The sequence below is a fragment of the Malania oleifera genome, chromosome 8 (assembly GCF_029873635.1).
Source record: "Malania oleifera isolate guangnan ecotype guangnan chromosome 8, ASM2987363v1, whole genome shotgun sequence".
In the NCBI taxonomy this organism is placed as follows: domain Eukaryota; kingdom Viridiplantae; phylum Streptophyta; class Magnoliopsida; order Santalales; family Ximeniaceae; genus Malania; species Malania oleifera.
Window position 1 is genome coordinate 34,842,989 of NC_080424.1, and position 18,184 is coordinate 34,861,172.

General features: G+C 39.5%; 1 protein-coding gene across 2 annotated transcripts in view; it reads left to right on the top strand.

Moving 5' to 3' along the window:
* The first annotated feature begins 10,263 nt into the window (after positions 1–10,263).
* Positions 10,264–18,184, top strand: part of LOC131161930 (protein TIC 40, chloroplastic) — a 101,309-nt gene continuing 93,388 nt past the window's right edge. Inside the window, exons 1-4 of one of the 2 annotated variants that reach the window (XM_058117966.1) lie at positions 10,264–10,648; positions 11,207–11,315; positions 11,542–11,599; positions 11,701–11,718. In XM_058117966.1, coding sequence (XP_057973949.1) covers positions 10,453–10,648; positions 11,207–11,315; positions 11,542–11,599; positions 11,701–11,718 — 381 coding nt within the window. In that variant the 5' untranslated portion in view covers positions 10,264–10,452. The remainder of the gene's footprint in view (positions 10,649–11,206; positions 11,316–11,541; positions 11,600–11,700; positions 11,719–18,184) is intronic. The other variant, XM_058117968.1, reaches the window with a different exon arrangement.

The window sequence follows — 18,184 nt, forward strand, 5'->3', positions numbered from 1 at the left end:
TAATTGTAGAGATTCTCCTCCTAATCCACGTAGCAACGTTGGATCATTGATTTTGGCAACAGACGGCATGAAATCTTAGAAAGAGAGAGGGCTGGTTCGATTTCTAGAGAGAGAGAGAGAAAAGATTGAGTTTCTTCCTCATTAAGCAAACTAAATGATATTTATAAACAAGGTTGACTCGACCAGACTAGTTGACGAGTTGGAGTTCTTGTCAATGAGCTGAAGAAGGGCGTTCGTTGTCGAGAGAATTACCTTGTCAACGAGCTTGAGATTTCAGAATTTTCAAAAATCCCTCGGTATCTTCTTGTTAACGGGCCTTTACGTCTCATCGCCGAGCAATAGAAGAGACTTTGTTAATGAAAAAAGGAGCCTTGTCGATGAGCTCTGTGGTTTTACCATTTCTAATTTCCCTTCTCTTTTCTTTATTTATTTTTTCCGATTCTGGTCCCTACAATCTCCCCTCCTTACAAGAATTTCATCCTTGTAATTCACCAACCGATACCAAGCATACTCTACCTTACGTCGGAGACCTATAGAAGAGTCAGCAGCTACCCACGAAATAGCTCCAGCCTGAATTTATTACCTATCCTCACTTATGGCGGAGGAATACTATGGTTATAACGTAAAGCTTCAGGAGCTTACAATATACATACAAAACTCTCTCGAAGATCATATCTACTTACTAAATATACTAACATACATACATTTACTTACCTAACTAACTTAACCGTCTCTAAACAACTGAGGAGACTTATGACGTATCTCAATTTCTAACTCCCATGAAGCTTCTTCTACTGCATGGTTCCTCCACAATACCTTCACAAATGGTATCTCCTTGGTTCGCAGTTGTTGTACCTTCTGACCTAATATCTACACTGGGACCTCCTCATATGATAAGGCATCACTGATCTCTAGAGGTTCGTAACTCAGCACGTGGGAAGGATCCGACACGTACTTCCTCAGCACCGACATGTGGAACACACCATGGACTCTGGATAGTGCTGGGGGTAAAGCCACTCGATAAGATACCAAACCTATCCTTTCTAGGATCTCGAAAGGCCCAATATACTGAGGACTTAGCTTCCCCTTATTTCTGAACTTCATCACCCCCTTCATCGAAGCGATCTTAAGAAACACCATATCTCCTACCTCAAACTCCAGCTCTCATCGACGAGTATCAGCACAACTCTTCTACCGACTCTGAGGTGTCCCGAGTCTCTCCCTAATCAACTCAACCTTTGCAGAGGCCTGTTGAATCAGTTTTGGACCTAGTATCTGCCGCTCGCCTACCTGATCCCAGTATAATGGAGATCGACACCGACGACCATACAATGCCTCATAAGGTGTCATCTCAATGCTGGCCTGGTAACTATTGTTATACGCGAACTTAACAAGTGGTAGATGTCGTATCCAGCTGTCACCAAAATCCAGTACACATGTTTTGCCTTAACCTGCTGACATGTCAGGCACTGCTCTACGAGTCAGACGATCTCTCTTTTCATGTTCGACCACCAAAAAGATTCCCTCAGATTCCGCTACATTTTCGTACTTCCTAGATGTACGGTGTAGAGTGAACGGTGTGCCTCCTCCAAATGACTCGTTTAATCCCAGCATCATCTAGTACGCATACCCTATTATGGAATCTCAAAATCCCATCACCAAAGATACTGAAATCCGACTTTAAACTAGTATGGACTCCTTCCAAAACCTCAACAAGCTCTGGATCCTCCTTCTGCGTTGCTCGGATCCTCTCCTGTAAGGTCGGCTGTACCACTAAATTAGCAAGAACAACCTAATGATTTCCTTTCACTACCTCCAAGCCCAACCTTTCCAGGTCCTTACAGATCTGATGCTGAACTCCCACTATTGAGACTGACGCATCAATTGACTTTTGACTTAAAGTATCAGTTACCACATTTGCTTTTCCTAGGTGATAGCTAATGATACAGTCGTAGTCCTTTATTAACTCAAGCCATCTACGCTGCCTCATATTCAGTTCTTTCTGGGTGAAAATGTACTTAAGACTTTTGTGATCAGTAAAAATCTTACACCTTTCACCATACAGGTAGTGCCTCCAGATTTTCAATGCAAACATTGCAGCCGCCAATTCCATATCATGTGTTGGTTAGTTCTTATCATACTCTTTAAGTTGAGGAGAAGCATAAGCAACCACCCTTCCCTACTACATCAGAACACACCCAAGATCTTTCTTGGAGGCATCATTGTAAATAACAAATCCACCATCCCCAGATGGAATGGTTAGAATTGGAGTAGTAACCAGTCGTCGTTTCAGCTCTATGAAACTTAGCTCACACTCATCAGTCAAATCATACCTCAAGTTCTTCCTTGTGAGTCACGTCAAAGGACCTACTAAACTGGAGAACCCTTTATAAACCGTCGATAGTAACCTGCAAGACCTAGAAAACCTCTAACCTCTTGAACATTCTTCGACCTCACCTAGTCCACTACTGCCTCTATCTTACTCGAATCCACTGATACTCCTTTTTTGGACACTACATGCCCTAGAAATGCAATCTATTCCAGCCAGAACTCGCACTTCTTTAGTTTAGCAAATAACTTCTTCTCGCTAAGCATTTGTGTTACCAGTCTCAGATGAACTTCATGTTCTATAGCACTCCTAGAATATTCTAGGATGTCATCAATAAATACCACGGCGAACTGGTCTAAGTATTCATGAAATACCCTGTTCATCAGATCCATAAATGCTGTAGGTGTATTAGTAAAGCCAAATGGCATAACCATAAATTTGTAATGGCCGTACCGAGTTCGAAAAGTTGTTTTAGGAACATCCTCCATTTTCACCTTCAACTGGTGATACCTAGATCATAGATTGATCTTAGATAAAATCTGTATGCCCTATAGCTGGTCAAATAGATCATCGATCATGGGTAACGGGTATTTGTTCTTTATCGTTACCTTATTAAGTTCTTTGTAGTCGATGCACATCCTCATCGACCCATCCTTCTTCTTCACAAATAGCACAAGTGCTCCCCAAGGAGAAACACTCGGTTAAATGTACCCCTTATCTAGTAGCTCCTAAAGTTGTTCTTTCAACTCTCTCAATTTAGCTGGAGTCATACGACACAGAGCTTTCGATATCAGCGCCATACCTGGAGCTAACTCTATAACGAATTCCACTTCATGGTCTAGAGGTAATCCTGGCAAGTCCTTTAGAAACACGTCAAGGAACTTGCACACTATAGGAATCGCCTCCGGTTTACGTTCTTCTGCTAGTATGTCTTCCACAAATGCTAGATACCCTTGGCATCCCTCCCGGAGCAATCTACCAGCCTGCAAAGCTGAAAGGATCCGTGATGCAGGACGCACACATGACCTTATAAACTTGGATCCCTGCTCCTCTAGAGGTCTAAACATCACTTCTTTCCTGTGGCAGTCGATACTGACATAACTGGAAGACAGACAGCCAGTCCATCCCTAGGATGATATCGAAGCCATACATGTCAAATACTATAAGGCTAACTAGTAGTATCCTTCCTTGGATCACTACTAGAAAATCACGAACTACTTTACTACATACAATTTTCGACCCTAATGGCATAGCCACTATCAGTTCATAACCCAACTATTACATCTCTAATCCATACAATTTAACAAATCCCTGGGAGATAAAGGAATGCGTTGCTTCCGAGTCAAATAATATAACAACTTTATTGGAACTCATGTAAATATTACTTGTTACCACATCTCCAGCATTTTATGCATCACTTGGAGTCAAGGAGTACACCCTAGCCTAGGCAGTACCCCCTTGCTGTCCACTTTGTGACACCTATGCACCACCTTTGAAAGGTTGTCGTGGAGCTCCGCAGTACCTTGGCAGGTTACAATCCCTCACCTGATGTCCCATCTTACCAAATCATAAACAAGCCCCCATAGCCCTCCCACACTACCCTGCGTGAGGTTTCCCACATGTAGAACAAACAGAAGTGGACGTGGTACTTTGAGAAGCACCACTACTGTTCTTCTTCTTCTTGTTGCCCTACCTCAAACCAGAGAAGGAACAGGGAGGTGCTGGCCTCTTCTTCGAGATCTGGACCCCGACATCCTCCTGTAGACTCTCCTATGCTACAGTGGCTTTATCTACCAAGATAGCAAAGTCCTGCATCTGCTAGATAGTCGTCTACCTGCGAATCTCGTTCCTCATGCCCCTCTGAAATTTCTAGGCCTTCATTGCCTCATCAGAAATCATGAATGGAGCAAAACGGAATAGCTCTTGAAAAATGGCAGCGCATTGCTGAACTGTCAGCTACCCCTGCTCCAGACTCATAAAATCCTCCATCTTTGCATTCCTAACCGCGGCCGGAAAGTACCGTTCAAAGAATAACTCTCTGAAATGTGCCCACGATAACGCCATTGGAATGGGTTGATGCTCCTCAACCATCTTCACAGACTTCCACTATCTCTCCGCTTTGCCTGACAACTTAATGTTGCGAAGGCTACTTTTTGCTTCTCAGTGCAATTTAGGACGTCCAGAATCTTCTCAATCTCCCCGATCCAATTCTTAACTTGAATCGGGTTTGTACTTCCCATGAAAACAAGAGGCTTCAGTAGGGTGAACTGATTGATAGAACAACCCAACTCAGTCGCGTCCGAACCACCTTAGCCATCAGTTGCTGAGCGAAGTCCTACTGAACATTCGTGGAGTCACTGCCAGCCTCAGGGCCAGCTCTCTCACTGATACTGCCTCCAACATTGGCAGTATTATCCCTGGACTCCATCCTGAAAAGCAAATGAGGAACCCATTTTAGAATTTTTAACACTTTATATATCGATTACTATCACAATACTATAAAACTCAAGTTCCCAATTCTACATTCCCATTCTAACTCAAATTCTGCCCCCTCTACTTGGAAACAAAATCGTCAATAGATTATCGTGGTTTTCTGAACCTTTCGATTGATCTAGAAAAACACAGAAGTTTGTCAATGTATTTATGTCTCCATGTATAATAAGCAAAACTCAAGGTCTTATCCTCTTCCTATACTCTGGTAAATTCTAAACTACAAAACCTAGTAACCTAAGCTCTAAGTATACCCCTAACTAGGCAGTATGAATTGCATCACACTTCCGACTAGCTAACGGCTCTGATACCAACTGTAACGCCCCGACCCTTTATAGGAGCCCAGAGTGCTACTACACATACGTTATACCTGTATCAGACAAACATATATACATAAACAACCCACCCTAAATAGGAACAAACGGGTGTATCTCATACATATCTGTATTCATGCACAGCGGAAAACATAAACATTCTTACGAGATTCTATTAGACATATACCAGAGTTCTATCTGTATTCTTCAGTACATAAGATCCATACTTAAAACATAAACTGTATAACATCCCCTTACATTCAGCCAGGCTAACAACCCAGTATTGATACAAAAACTTAGGTCTACTAACAAGACTCTACGCGCCAAAGTCCCTCTAGAAAACTAGGACCAACGTCCTATAGGACCTGAAACAAAGGTTGTAAGATTGGGGTGAGACACTTCTCAATAAGGTGGAAGATATTACATCAGCATGTGACTACATGAGTTTATTCTAATTAGAAACAGTTATACAATATCACATTCATAATATTGTACTATAGGAGATATATAAACATAATTCAGCATCATTACAAGCAAGAGTTCTCGAGGTTAGGGTAAGGTACAGGCCCATACACTATACGATCCCTTCACACGATACTCAACCCTATGACTTTGCCCATTTTAGTTTTTAAATCATGTATATGAAAATTTAGGACAATGACCAGCTTTGGAACTTCATAAATATGCCTAATTACCCCATGGCACGGGTTGTGCATAGATAAACTTTGATAGGGCCCTATTCGTGCAAGCACTCTCAAGCATCACAGATATATTCCGACTGCCCCACCTGGTTCATTATTTCACCAGTCACCCCACACTCCTACAAGATGACTATCTCGATACCCACACTGATTCACATGTGTGGTTGCACTGTACCTCCAGTTAGCAACGAAATAGAACCTCAAGCTATTTAAAGCTTCATATAACTTGGAGTGTCTTTCAACTCCTTTAGTAACAAGTTGTGGTCCCAATTTATCATATATATAATTTACAATGAAAACATAACAATCTTTGCAATTCTAGTAATTTCAAAATTGTAATCATGCAATCTTTCATGCATTCTTTATTTCTTTCAAACTGTGGTGTTAACCGGCACAAAAGCTCTTGGTTCAACCCTTTTTACATATAAAGGTCGATAATTAACCGACACCTGTTTTCCACATTTTCAGATAACAAAATGGAACTTCAGTTCTCATAGTTCATTTACAAGTATAACAGTTCAGTATATTCCACTTCATATCATATGTCACGCTTGTTTCGTCAAAATCCGCTATATATAGTGTATAACTTGAAAACTACCATTTGGAACACCAACATGGGTATCAAGCAGCTCCTACTTTAGGTTTAAAACAAATAAAATAGTTTTGGAAAGTTTGGAGTTCATATGCCAAAACCTCATTTTTGCTAAAAACAGTAAAATCATAAGAAACATCATTTATACCCGGTAAAACTTTGCAAATAAGTAGTCAAAATGTGCATAAAGACATAAGCAAACTAAAATCCCCTTACCTTAATCCCGAAAACCAAAACACGAATGAATTGATCCAAAACAATGACTCGGGATTCCCAAAACCTAAAAACTGAAGAACAATACTTCACTATAATCTCGACTACTACATATCTACCGAACCAAAAATGAAATCAAATCCTTACCTTGATTTTAGGGAAAAACCCGAAAATCCTTAGAATAAAAATCTGATTCGCTACAACTGTAGAGATTCTCTTTCTAATCCTCGTAGCGACGTCGGATCATTGATTCTGGCAATAGATGGCACAAATTTTAAAGAGAGAGAGGACTGGTTCAAGTTCTAGAGAGAGAGAGAGAGAGAGAGAGAGAGAGAGAGAGAGAGAGAGAGAGGATTTGAGTTTCTTCCTCATTAAGAAAACTAAATGATATTTACAAACAAGGTTGACTCGGCCAGACTCGTCGATGAGTTGAAGTTCTCGTCGACGAGCCGAAGAAGGGCATTCGTCGCCGAGAGAATTACCTCGTCGATGAGCCTAAGATTTCAGAATTTTCGAAAATCCCTCCATATCTTCTCATTAACGAGCCTATGCATCTCATCGCCGAGCAACATAAGAGACTTCATCGACGAGAAAAGGAGCCTCGTCGACGAGCTCTATGGTTTTATCCTTTTTAATTTCCCTTCTCTTTTCTTTATTTATTTTCTGGATTCGAGTCCCTACAAAACACATAAAGCAGTTATAAAAAGAAATTCATCATAAAAATATTCAAGAAAGATTACAATCTCCAAAAATCAAAATTAAAATAGAACAATTTAAAGAAAAAATAGAAAAGGAGGTTTGTTCAAAGTTACCTAATGCATTTTGGTCACGAAAGAAGCATATAGTAAAATTACCTAACACCAAAGAATTTTTTGAAGAAAAAATCCCTATGAAAGCAAGACCTATTCAAATGAATCAAGGACTATTAGAATATTGTAAAAAGGAAATTAAAGAATTACTAGATAAAAAATTAATTAGAAAAAGCAAATCTCCATGGAGTTGTTCTACTTTTTACGTTAGAAATCAAGCTCTTTCAAGTAAATGTTCGTTTCCTAGGCCATAATATTTATCAAAATACTATAACTACTATTCAAAGAGCTTTAGACTTTGCAGATAAATTTCCTGATAAAATTAAGGACAAAAATCAATTGCAAAGATTTTTAGGATCTCTTAATTATGTTGTAGATTTTATTCCTAACCTAAGAATAATACTCAAACCTCTTTTTAGAAGACTTAAGAAAAATCCACCCGCTTGGTCTGAAGAACACACTCTAGCAGTTAAAAAAGTTAAATCTGTTGTCAAGACTCTCCTATGCCTTAGTTTACCTCATCCAAAAGCTTTTATGATAGTTGAAACAGATGCCTCTGACATAGACTATGGTGGTATCCTCAAACAGAAGTTAGATTCAAAAGAAGTCCTTATTAGGTTTCATTCAAGAGCCTGGTCAGGTCAACAAGTCAAATACTCTACCATCTAGAAAAGAGATTTTATCAATTGTTTTGTGCATCCAAAAATTTCAAGATGATTTGTTCAATAAAGAATTTTTACTTCACATTGATTATAAAAGCATAAAAAAAGTTTTAGAAAAAGATGTCAAAATTTTGGTTTCAAGACAGATTTTTACTAGATGGCAAGTCATTCTTTCTGTTTTTGATTTTCAAATTGAATTTATCAAAGCTTCTTCAAACTCTTTACGTGACTTTCTTACAAGAGATTTTCTTTAGGGCAAAAATGTCACAGAAAAAATCTAGTGACTATTATTCAAAAGAGGGTTATTCAAAAGAAGGTCCTCCTGAGGGAATCATTATTCAAAATAGGTTTCAACCGCTCATAAGACCTCAAATAGAGCCTCCTTAGGTACAACCTTCATTTAAGGAAATCATGCAAGAACAAGCTTCTACTCTAAAGAAGTCTTTAGGTTATATTGACAAGCCTGTTTTTAGCAATCTGTTCGCTATCAAACCAGAGTGGGATTCCGTCACTCCCTTTGAAATTATTCAAAAGTATTTTCACAGAGGATGTCATTTTGATACTACTGATCCCTTAAAAACTCAAAAGTTTTATGAGCTTATTTTAATTGAAACTAATTCGGTCTTCATTGATCATAATTATGATACAAGAGATATTTCAAGGATCAATTTTTCTAAAATCAAAATTTTAAAGGTTCTTACTCCTTCAGAATGGGGGCAACATCCTAGGACTCCCAAAAGATTCCGAAGAATTTTTACTCCTCAAACCTATGATTATAAAGATTATATTCAAGCCTAGTCAAATGCCTTGTTCATAAGAAATTTAAGTCATTCTTGGCTTATTCATTTTGATCAAAAGATCCTAAGAAACTTTCCAAAATGGTTTCTTTCCTGGTTCCAATTTTTCAACCCAGAGGAAAGTATTTTTCATGAGACCATTTGAAATGATTTTGAATTTTTTCAAAAGAATTTTCATGCTCCTCAAGCGTTCTCGGATTAATCTTCAAAATTATTACTTTTTTTTGCTGGGACTATTGCATAGTTGCCCCCTGAAGTTAGCTCCTTAAGTAATTCAAGAGCAATTCGAAGAATTTTTAGAGTTTACTGGTGGGACAAGTTCACCATCCCTAAAGGAAAAGTTCGAGCTTGGCTTGCCCAAAGTTCTAGTCAAAGTTTGCCTGTTTTTCAAGACGGTACTTCATCAAGATCTAAAGACAAGAAGACAGTTTTGGAAATTTTATCATCATGTTCTTCAAGAAGTCCAAATACTTATAAAATTATATAAAACCCCTAATATAAAAAATTTCCAATATGGAGCATATGACTTCAAAATTGAAACTAATTTTAATAATCATGCAAATTGATAATAACAATTTTGCATTCATCATTTATATATTCAAATAAACTTAAAATTAAATAAAGCTCTAACATAAAAAAATTATACATTGACTAATTAAACATTCAAATAATCATCAAATTTAATAAAAAATCCTAACATAAAAAATTTCCAATTCAAACCTTATGACACCAAAATTAAAACTAAATTTAATAATCATGCAAAATGATCATAAAATTTACACATTTATCCTTTATGTATCGAAAATAAACATGATATGCAAAAACCCTAACGTCTATTTGGGGGTTCCACAGATAATCTTTCAAATCAACAAATTGACTTCAATACAAGCAAATTCAACATGAATGCAACAATTTTTACTTTCAACTATTAAAAATCTCAACTAAAATTTCAAATAGTAAGAGATCTAGGGTTTCAAACAAGTTTGGATGCGGGAAGATATACCTCATTTTTATTACTAAAATAATGGTCTCCCAATGTTCACAAGCCTCAATGTTCAAATTGTATGTGTGGCTACAAAACGGTCACTTGTAAAGCAATTGTCCGACACTGCTACTCAATGGTCATCTTTAGTACATCCTCCTTTCCTCACGGGTTCATGAGTATGCTGAGGAAGGAAGAAGATAAGTTTACATCAACCAAAAAATGTTGGTTCATTTAGCCTTTTTTTATTAAAGTTAAAAATGCTAGAAATGTTGGATAGTCCAACAATATTTGTGACGCATTAATTTGAAAAAAAAAAGTTCACCATTTTAAAATAATTTATATTAAAAAATATTAAAATAGGAAAAAACTCCAAATGTTTCGTGGGAACTTTGGGGTAAGTTTTTCCACTCTGCTGGAAGCACAAGGGGTTCAACCGGGCCGTCTCTTTGCTTCCTCAGCTCCTCCTCGCTATCTACTACTACTCGTTAGAACGTAAAATTTCGAACTGAAACTTCATCGTCATCGTCATTTTCTTCTTGTTTTGGATCGCTGAGCTGAATATGGAAGGCCTAGCTTCTTCACCCAGATTAGTACTGAGTGCTTGTTCATCTCAGAACCCCCGAGCTGTACTATACAAGCGCCCACCCTTTGTCCTTCCCCTTTTGTTTAGAAAGACAAGAAGCGGCCTACCCAAACCGAGATATACTGTTGCAGCTACTGCCGACGCTAAATCCCCTAGGAGAACACCAAAATTCGGTGAATTCTCATTTCCTTCTATCTATATCCATCTATAGCTGTCTACCTATACTCTCTCTACTTTGATTTGTTTTAGTTTTTATGTTATTCTCGCTGGATTGGATTCCGAGTTACTGTCTGATCTATTAGATGATGTTGAGGTTAATGTTAAGCATCAAGGTACGATAGACTATGATTAGTTTGCTCCTGATTCGCTCTTTCTTTTCTTAAGCAAGTTTTGCTGCCATTTCTTGCTTTTAAGAGCTAAAAGTTGCAGTTGCATTTTATATACTGAATTGAGAATATTTCCTCGTCATGTTGCATCTCTCTTTTCACCATTGACTGTACTGCTCTTGTAAGTTTTCACTGTTTCTATCTTTTTTTTTCGAGCGTTCCATCATTTTTTTTTTAATAATTATTTTGGTTCGGGAAAGTGATGAATGTTTTAGAACATGACTTTTGATGTTTTATTTTTCCCAGTTGATGACATCATGATCCATATCTTTGTTCTTTAATTTACTTTATTGTGATAGTTTCTGCTAATCTATTCTTCTGACCCGTTCTGTGATATAATGCTAGAGAAACCAGGAGTGGGGCGGTTTGCAAGCATTTCTTCTTCGAGTAGTCAGGAAACCTCTTCAGTTGCTGTTAACCCATTACCCTCCGTGCCCCCTCCAACGTCGCATTTGTAATTCTTTTTGTTCTTCATATTAGCGTCATTTACTTAAAATTCTGTTTCTCTTTATTTTTGTTGCTGTTAGAAGCAGCTAAAATCCTATTCATTAAATATAAACAACTGGACATAAGTTCGATATTCTGTCAAATTTCGTTTGTTGGCTTAGACATTTCGTAATAACTGTAATAACTGTTTGATCATGTTTGCAGTACTAATAATCCTTTGGTTATGTCTGTAGTGGTTCACCTCTCTTTTGGATTGGAGTTGGCGTTGGTTTATCAGCTTTATTTTCATTTGTAAGAATGTGATCACTTGCACACTCCCATCTCAATACAGGCCATGCCTATAAAAATGACTTTCTTATGTGATTTTTCTATATTTTTGCATGATCTGACAGGTGGCTACAAACTTAAAGGTGAGTGTTGATCTCCTGCAAGGTATGCATATACACTGTTGCTACCTATTGTAATTTCCATGATCCAATTTGTGGAACAATGAGTTGGCAAAAAATAATGCTGTAATAGCCTAGAATGCTTCTTGGCAACTTACGAAAATTGATCAACTTTATTTTTATGTAGCATGACAAAGTGTCACGGTCTAACTATTTTCACACCCTTGTGAAGGGCCGTGCGGCGCTAGCTAAAGCACTCTTGCTTAACTAGCCAGCCTATCGTTTTCCAACATTCATTCACGAAGCACTTTCACTAACATTCATTCAAATAGCAGCGGAAACAGTAATCAATTCATGAAAGTCGTGGTAAGCAAGCAGTAAACATTGAAGCAAGCGTAATTCATTAACAACACCTCCGTTGACATGGTGTGTTTAGCGAGGGAGGCAAGTAGGCTAAACACGTTGACAATAGCTAATGAGTTTTACAATGACTGATGAACACTCACCCTCCCCTAAAGAGGTTTTTATGTAATTATCATCTTGACACTAGGAAACATCAAAGTGACCGAGGAGTCATACTGCCTTATTTGGCATACAAAGACTCTACTAGCAGAAAATAACCTTACACTAGTATTTACATGATGGAAACCCATCCCAAGCACGCGAGACAAGCGGTCACAAGTAAGCATAATGCCCTGAACAAGCTTAGCTCGTGATATTTTCCCCTACTTATGCGTTCGACGTCCTTGTAGACTTTGGCAGTAGGTACACTTTAAGTTTGTCCACGAACGGTTGAATATCTTTCACAGAAATCCAGCTGATTTCTTTGTCACCAAGGCATTTCCACTTCACTAGGGACTTCTGCCGCTTCTTCCTTGAGGATATGAACTTTTTCTTTGCAAGGATCTCTTTAACTTCACGTCGGTCAGGTTGCACTGACTTCAACTCGGCTTTGTTGGACTGACTTCTGCTCAGGTCATTGGTGTCGGCGTTGAATGGCTTAAGGCAGCTGACATGAAACTGCGGTCTTCTCCCCTGATCTGCCCACTTCTTCATCTGCTTAGAAGTTTTCTCCAGATTGGCTTGGGCAAACTTTGCATTCTGTCTCCATTCTCTGGTGAAGATGTATGCCCTAAGACTCTTTTGTTTGTACGGCTCGCCCACTGTGTTAGGTAACAGCGGCAGCTGGCTTGTAATAAGCTCAAAAGGGCTCTTGTTGGTTGTTGAGCGCCTTTGGGCGTTACCACAGAACGGAGCCACATCAAGTAGTTGCACGCCATTCTTCTGGTTGTCGTTGACACAATGGCACAAGTACTCATCTAGTAGCTCTTTGAATCTCTTCATCTGTCCGTTTGTCTGTCGGTGATAACTCGAAGAGATGTCAAGATGTGACCTGAATATCCTGAAAAATTCTGTCAAGAAGTTGTTAGTGAACATTAAGTCTTGGTCACAAGTAATAACTTGGGGAACACCCCAATGTTTCACAATAGTCACAAGGAACAATTGTGTCGTCTTCTTTGCCGAACAGTACTTTGGTGCGGCCCTGAAAGTATCATACTTGTTCCGCTCCCCCTTGTCTTGTTGGCAAGTGAGACAAGTTTTGGCATAATCAACCACATCATCCTGTGTGTGCGGCCAATAATACCTCCCCAGTAGTCCTATCATTGGAGTTATTCTCCGCGAATACCCCTCAACGAACTTCCTGTAGTATTTAGTAAGGCCAAGAAAGAAATGCAACTCCTCCACTATCATGGGGATCTTCCGTTCTTGACTCATCCTTATCTTCTCCATACCCTTCCGGATACGACCTTGTTCAACCACATGACCTAGGAATTTGTTGCTCCGCTGAGCGAAAGAGAACTTCCCTTTCTTCCTATACAGATTGTTTCCCCTCAGCCTGTCGAACACCTTTCGTAGATGCTCTTCATGTTTCCTCTGAAACAACACCGATGCTCCCAACGGTGTTTTGGAAGGGCGAACACATTCCGCTTCCAATTCATCAAGTTGTTTCCCCAACTCTACTATCTCTTGAGGCGCAATTTGACATGGCCCTTTAGCAGGTGGTTTCACTCCTGATAACAACTCGATCTCATGTTCCACAGTTGTCGTGAAGGCAAATTGTGAGGCAGCTTATCCGGCAACACCTCCTTATCCTCATCCAATACCGCTTGGATGGTCGTAGGCTCTAGCTCTTGACCTACTTTTTTGTCTACCACCATCGTGGCTAGACGTGTCTGCTCACCCTGACCCAATCCTTCATTGAGTTGTATGGCTGAAAGGGACTTCCCGTCGTCTCCTTTCGTTGCAACGACTTGCACCATGCACGAGTGATCTCCCATCAAACACAGGGAACCAGCCGAAGGCATCAGCACTGCCCTCGTCCCCCTTAGGAATTCCATTCCTATAATGAATGGAAAGTCATCCAATGGCACAACTGTGAAATTTGCATGACCTTCCCACTGTCCAAGCTTTACAGCCACTTGCTTGGCTACTCCCAGAGTAGGCTGGGCTATAGAGTTAACTGCTTTCATGCATCCTGTATCTTTCTCTAAGGATAAGTTGAGTCTCCATGCTTCTAACTGCGAAACACAATTATGAGTAGCCCCCGTATCCACCATAGCACAAGTACTCTTCCCATTTATCCTCAAGTCCACAAATATTAACCCTTTTGCTCGTGTAACTTTTAGTGTTTTTGCTTGCTTTTCCAATGCGCTCACCAGCCTCACTGAACCCACCCTCGGGGCATCATCCTCTTCCTCCTCGCTTTCCACCCCTTTTCCTGAAGTAGAAGCTTGTAAGGCATTGAGTACTCCCTTGTGTCGACACTCACTCACTCTGTGAGATCCACCACACAAGTAGCACGAAATTTTACTCTTTCCGTTTCCATTGGGTGTGTTGAACTCTTGAGACGACGAAGCTTCCTTTGAGGTTGATGATTTAGTGTCGGCTCCTCCACTCTTGGGTTTGCCTTTCTTGAAAGACTTTCCACCGTTTCCCTCTCCACCAAACCATTTGGATGAAGTGGTATCATCACCAGCGTAATCAGTCAAGCATTCTGCAACCGCTTGTGCAGTTGACAAGTCTTGAACCCTTTGCCTATGAATTTCAGTTCTTGCCCACAGTTTCATCCCCTCTAGAAAATAGAATAACTTGTCCTTCTCCGACATATCCTGAATATCCAACATTAAAGCAGAAAATTGTTTCACATATTCCCTGATCGACCCCGTATGCTTGAGATCTCTCAATTTTCTCCTTGCATTATACTCAACATTTTCAGGAAAGAATTGGGCCTTGAGCTCTCTCTTCAAGTTTGCCCAACTATCGATTACACAACTTCCATTTTCAATTTCTCTGTACTTGGTACGCCACCACAGTTTGGCATCACCAACCAAGTACATGCTTGCAGTATTCACCTTTGCCTGCTCTGAGGCTATCCTCACAACGCGAAAGTACTGCTCCACATCAAACAAGAAGTTCTTTAACTCCTTAGCATCCTGGGCACTCCCATACGTCCTAGGTTTTGGCACCTTGGTCTTGCTAACTCTTGGAGTGTTGGAGTTCCCCATAGTAAGAACCATCAGATTCACCTTTGCATCTAGATCAGCCATCCGTGACTGCAAAGTTTCAACAGTGTGGCGAAAGTCCTTTGACATGTCGCCTATCAAACCTGCTTGATGTTTTTGTGATCCCATCACTTCATCAACAAGTTCTCTTATTTGGGCCTTCTCTGCGGCCATAGTATTGGTTGTTGCCTCAACCTGTGCTTCTAGCACGCTGATCCTCTCAGCATTGCTTGGTGCCATGGTCACTTACCAAAGCTTTCCAAATCCCACAACGAAGGCAATCAAATTCACGTAGTAACTCAACCTTGGGCTCTTACCAAGTGTCACCAACTTAGCTCTGATACCAAATGTCACGGTCCGACTATTTTCACACCCTTGTGAAGGGCCGTGCGGCGCTAGCTAAAGCACTCTTGCTTAACTAGCCAGCCTATCGTTTTCCAACATTCATCCACGAAGCACTTTCACTAACATTCATTCAAATAGCAGCGGAAACAGTAATCAATTCATGAAAGTCGTGGTAAGCAAGCAGTAAACATTGAAGCAAACATAATTCATTAACAACACCTCCGTTGACATGGTGTGTTTAGCGAGGGAGGCAAGTAGGCTAAACATGTTGACTATAGCTAGTGAGTTTTACAATGACTGATGAACACTCACCCTCCCCTAAAGAGGTTTTTATGTAATTATCATCCTGACACTAGGAAATATCAAAGTGACCGAGGAGTCATACTGCCTTATTTGGCATACAAAGACTCTACTAGCAGAAAATAGCCCTACACTAGTATTTACATGATGGAAACCCATCCCAAGTACACGAGACAAGCGGTCACAGGCAAGCATAATGCCTTGAACAAGCTTAGCTCGTGACACAAAGCCAAGTTTCCGTAATTTTGAAATTCTGAAGATGGTAGAATTTTGAAATAAGATAATCTACATTGATCTTCTATCATTAGCTTTAGGTATGACTCTGATTTTTGTGTGTGTGTGTGTGTGGTGTAAGGGGATGTTAGGTACTCTTTAGGTATGCCAAGTTTTGACAATTTTAGTAGGGCATGTACTTTGAGAGATGTTCCTTTGGAGAATCTTTGTTTTCATTTTTCATAGGAGGGGAGAGGGTGGCTCGTTTGGATAATTTTCTCTTTAATGTGGAGGGTGAGAATGAATTTTTTGATCGTACACAAGAAGGGAGTGTTATATATGGGCCAATCTTTGATTATTTCCTTATGTTGTTGGAGTTTACGAAGGTTAAGTGTAGTCCTACCTTGTTTTGTTTTGAGAAAACATGGACTTGACCATCATTCTTTTCATTTGTTAGTTGGGTAGACTTTGGACAAGTGTCTTGTGGTGGGTTGGGGGGAGTTTATGAAAAAAACTTAAGAGAGTGATAGGGCTTTTAAAGAAGTGGAATTTATGAGTGTTTGAGAGGGGAGGTTGCTAAGTGTGTTTTTTTGAAGAAATATTTTGAGGATGTGATTATGAAGGAGGTTAGGAGTTGGAGCAAAATTAAATAGCTAGGGAGGGTTATTGTAATTCAAAGTTCTTGCATAGAATGGATAATAGGAAAGTAAGATGAATTATATTAGAGAATTGGAGCTAAGGGAAGGGGAGATGGTAAGGGATGCTGATTGTTGATGACAATATTGGTTTTTGAGAAATCTCTAAATTGAAGAGGATTATTCTACATGTGATTGATGGTTTGAATTGGAATCGCATTTCTAATATCTGAATGTCTTGGTTGGATAGGCTTTTTGAGGAAGAGGGGGTGAGGGTGGTGGTGTTTGGTTTAGAGAAGGCTAAGGCTCGAGGTCCACATTTGTTTTTTTTTTTCCCCGTTTTTTTTTCAAGAGTAATGGGGTGTGGTGAGGGAAGTCTTGTTAAAGATTTTCGTGAGTTACATGGGAATTGGGTCTCGAGAAATGTTTCAATTCTACTTTTATCACCTTGGTGCTTAAGAAGAGGAGACCCTCTAAGGTGTTAGATTTTTTGGCTTATTAGCTTGCTAAGGTTCTTGTAAATAGGTTGAGCTTGGTGCTTAGCAACATTGCATGCACAAAGTGCTTTTGTAGTGGGTAGATAGAATGTGGATGCTATCTTGTAGCGAATGTGGTGGTGGGGGATGTCCATCATAGGAAAAAGAAGGTGTTGGTTTTAAGTTGGATTTTGAAAAGGCCTATGATTGTGTTAGATGGGACTTCTTAGATAAAGGCGTTGTCTCTCTTTTGCTTCGCTTTGATGGGTCTCTATGAATCACACTCTTGTGCTCTGTCAGGTCTTCAAGAATCTCTCTCTCTCTGACACTCTTTTATTCGCAATGGTCTTTCTCTCTTGCTTTAGATTTGCGATTGGGAAAGTTTGGGGAAGTGGGTTTTTTTTTCATTTGGAAGAGAGATCCTATGTTAGAAATCAATGAATCATAATCACCCTTTTGGCTGCAAGGTGGGTTTGTGATTTATCTCCCCCTAATTTACAGCTTGGAGCATTTCCCTTGCTACATAACATTTGGTAGATTGCTTTTATGGGTGGCGAGTAGATCCATGGTTTTAAATAACAGTCACAACCATTATGTAACGCCGTTTCATAACCTTTTTTTGGGTTCCCAATACCGTTACATACTGCAAAATTGGTGGGAAGAAAAATCATGCCAGTAGCGGCCGTTATGGACCGCAGCCGTTACGTAAAGGCCGCTACGACCATTACGTAACTGCTACAGGACTGTTACGGCTGCCAAAAAAATTATTTTAAATTTTTTACTTTTTCTTCTCACTTTTGTTTTTTCCACCCTTTTGTAAATCATTCTCAATATACAATGGGGAGAGATGGGGAAAAAAGATTATAATAAGGATGATGATGATACAAAATTTAATACTTTTCTTTAAATACTCAAAAGAGATGCATCAATTAACAATTTGATAATGCTTATTTGTTAA